Here is a 958-nt window from a genome sequence, read left to right as displayed (position 1 = left end):
TTGGGACGACAAACTATCTGATATCTTAAAAAGATATGTTAATTTTGCCTGTCACAGTTAATGAAACAACCTTATATATATTTGTGATACTAAAGATGTATTCCATGCAAATGTTTAGTCACTGTTCTGTAATATGTCATATGACATTTAAAATTTGTGAATTTGGTAAAATCGCATTCGCAAAGACTATATACGCCTAGTCATGTATATGCATTTTGCATTTGTAATTTAAAAAGCTTGTCAAAGTCAAAGTCAAAATCTTCAAGCATTAATCCGCAATCTAAGCTCCCCCTCCCTCCCTCCCTCTCCCTCCCTCCTCCTCCTCCCCACTCCCTCCTCTATCCCTCTCCCTGCCCTTCCCTCCTCCCTCCCCCTCCCTCCTCTCTTTCCCTCCCCCTTATCCCTCCCTCTCCCTGCCCCTCCTCTCTTCCCCTCCCCCCTCTCCCTCTCCCACCCTCCTCTCTTCCCCTCCCATCCCTCCTCCCTCCCCTTACCTCTGGGCCGAGTTCTATGGCGTGGTTTTTGGTGGCCATGATAAGCGCCGCTTTGCTGATGCCGTAGATGGTGAGCGGAGGGCTGGCCTGCTCGCCTATAACATCGCCCAGGTTAATGACTCCGCCCTTCGCTGCCTTCAGGTGGGGTGCCGCGGCCTGGGGGGTGGGGGTGGAGAAAACGGGAAGGGGGAGGGGTGAGGATGATGTTACAGAGTGTGAAGGAAAGTGCGGAGATTTAAGACTTCTCAAAGAGTGTGTTTGGCTGTGACCCCCCGTTTCCGGTTGAGGCGAAGGACTAAGGGGACTCAGGTATCGCCCCGAGAGGCACCCACCTGCGTCAGGAAGAAGGGAGCCTTCACGTTGGTGTCCATGAGCTGGTCCCAATCGCGCTCCGTGGCCTTCTCCAGCGGCGTCAGGAAGAAGAGGGACGCGTTGTTGACGAGGAGGTCGAGGCGGCCCCACTG

At 53.0% G+C, this 958-nt stretch overlaps 1 protein-coding gene across 1 annotated transcript in view; it reads right to left on the bottom strand.

Annotated features, from left to right (window-relative positions):
* The window catches only part of LOC119587052 (3-oxoacyl-[acyl-carrier-protein] reductase FabG-like), a gene marked incomplete at its 5' end in the record, with an annotated part of 2495 nt that extends 1537 nt beyond the window's left edge, over positions 1-958 (bottom strand). The window contains 2 exon segments of the mRNA XM_037935800.1: positions 495-650; positions 827-958. Of these exon segments, the coding sequence (XP_037791728.1) occupies positions 495-650; positions 827-958 (288 nt within the window).

Source organism: Penaeus monodon, chromosome 22, assembly GCF_015228065.2.
Source record: "Penaeus monodon isolate SGIC_2016 chromosome 22, NSTDA_Pmon_1, whole genome shotgun sequence".
NCBI classification, from domain to species: Eukaryota; Metazoa; Arthropoda; class Malacostraca; order Decapoda; family Penaeidae; genus Penaeus; species Penaeus monodon.
This window is presented reverse-complemented; position numbering and strand designations above follow the sequence as displayed.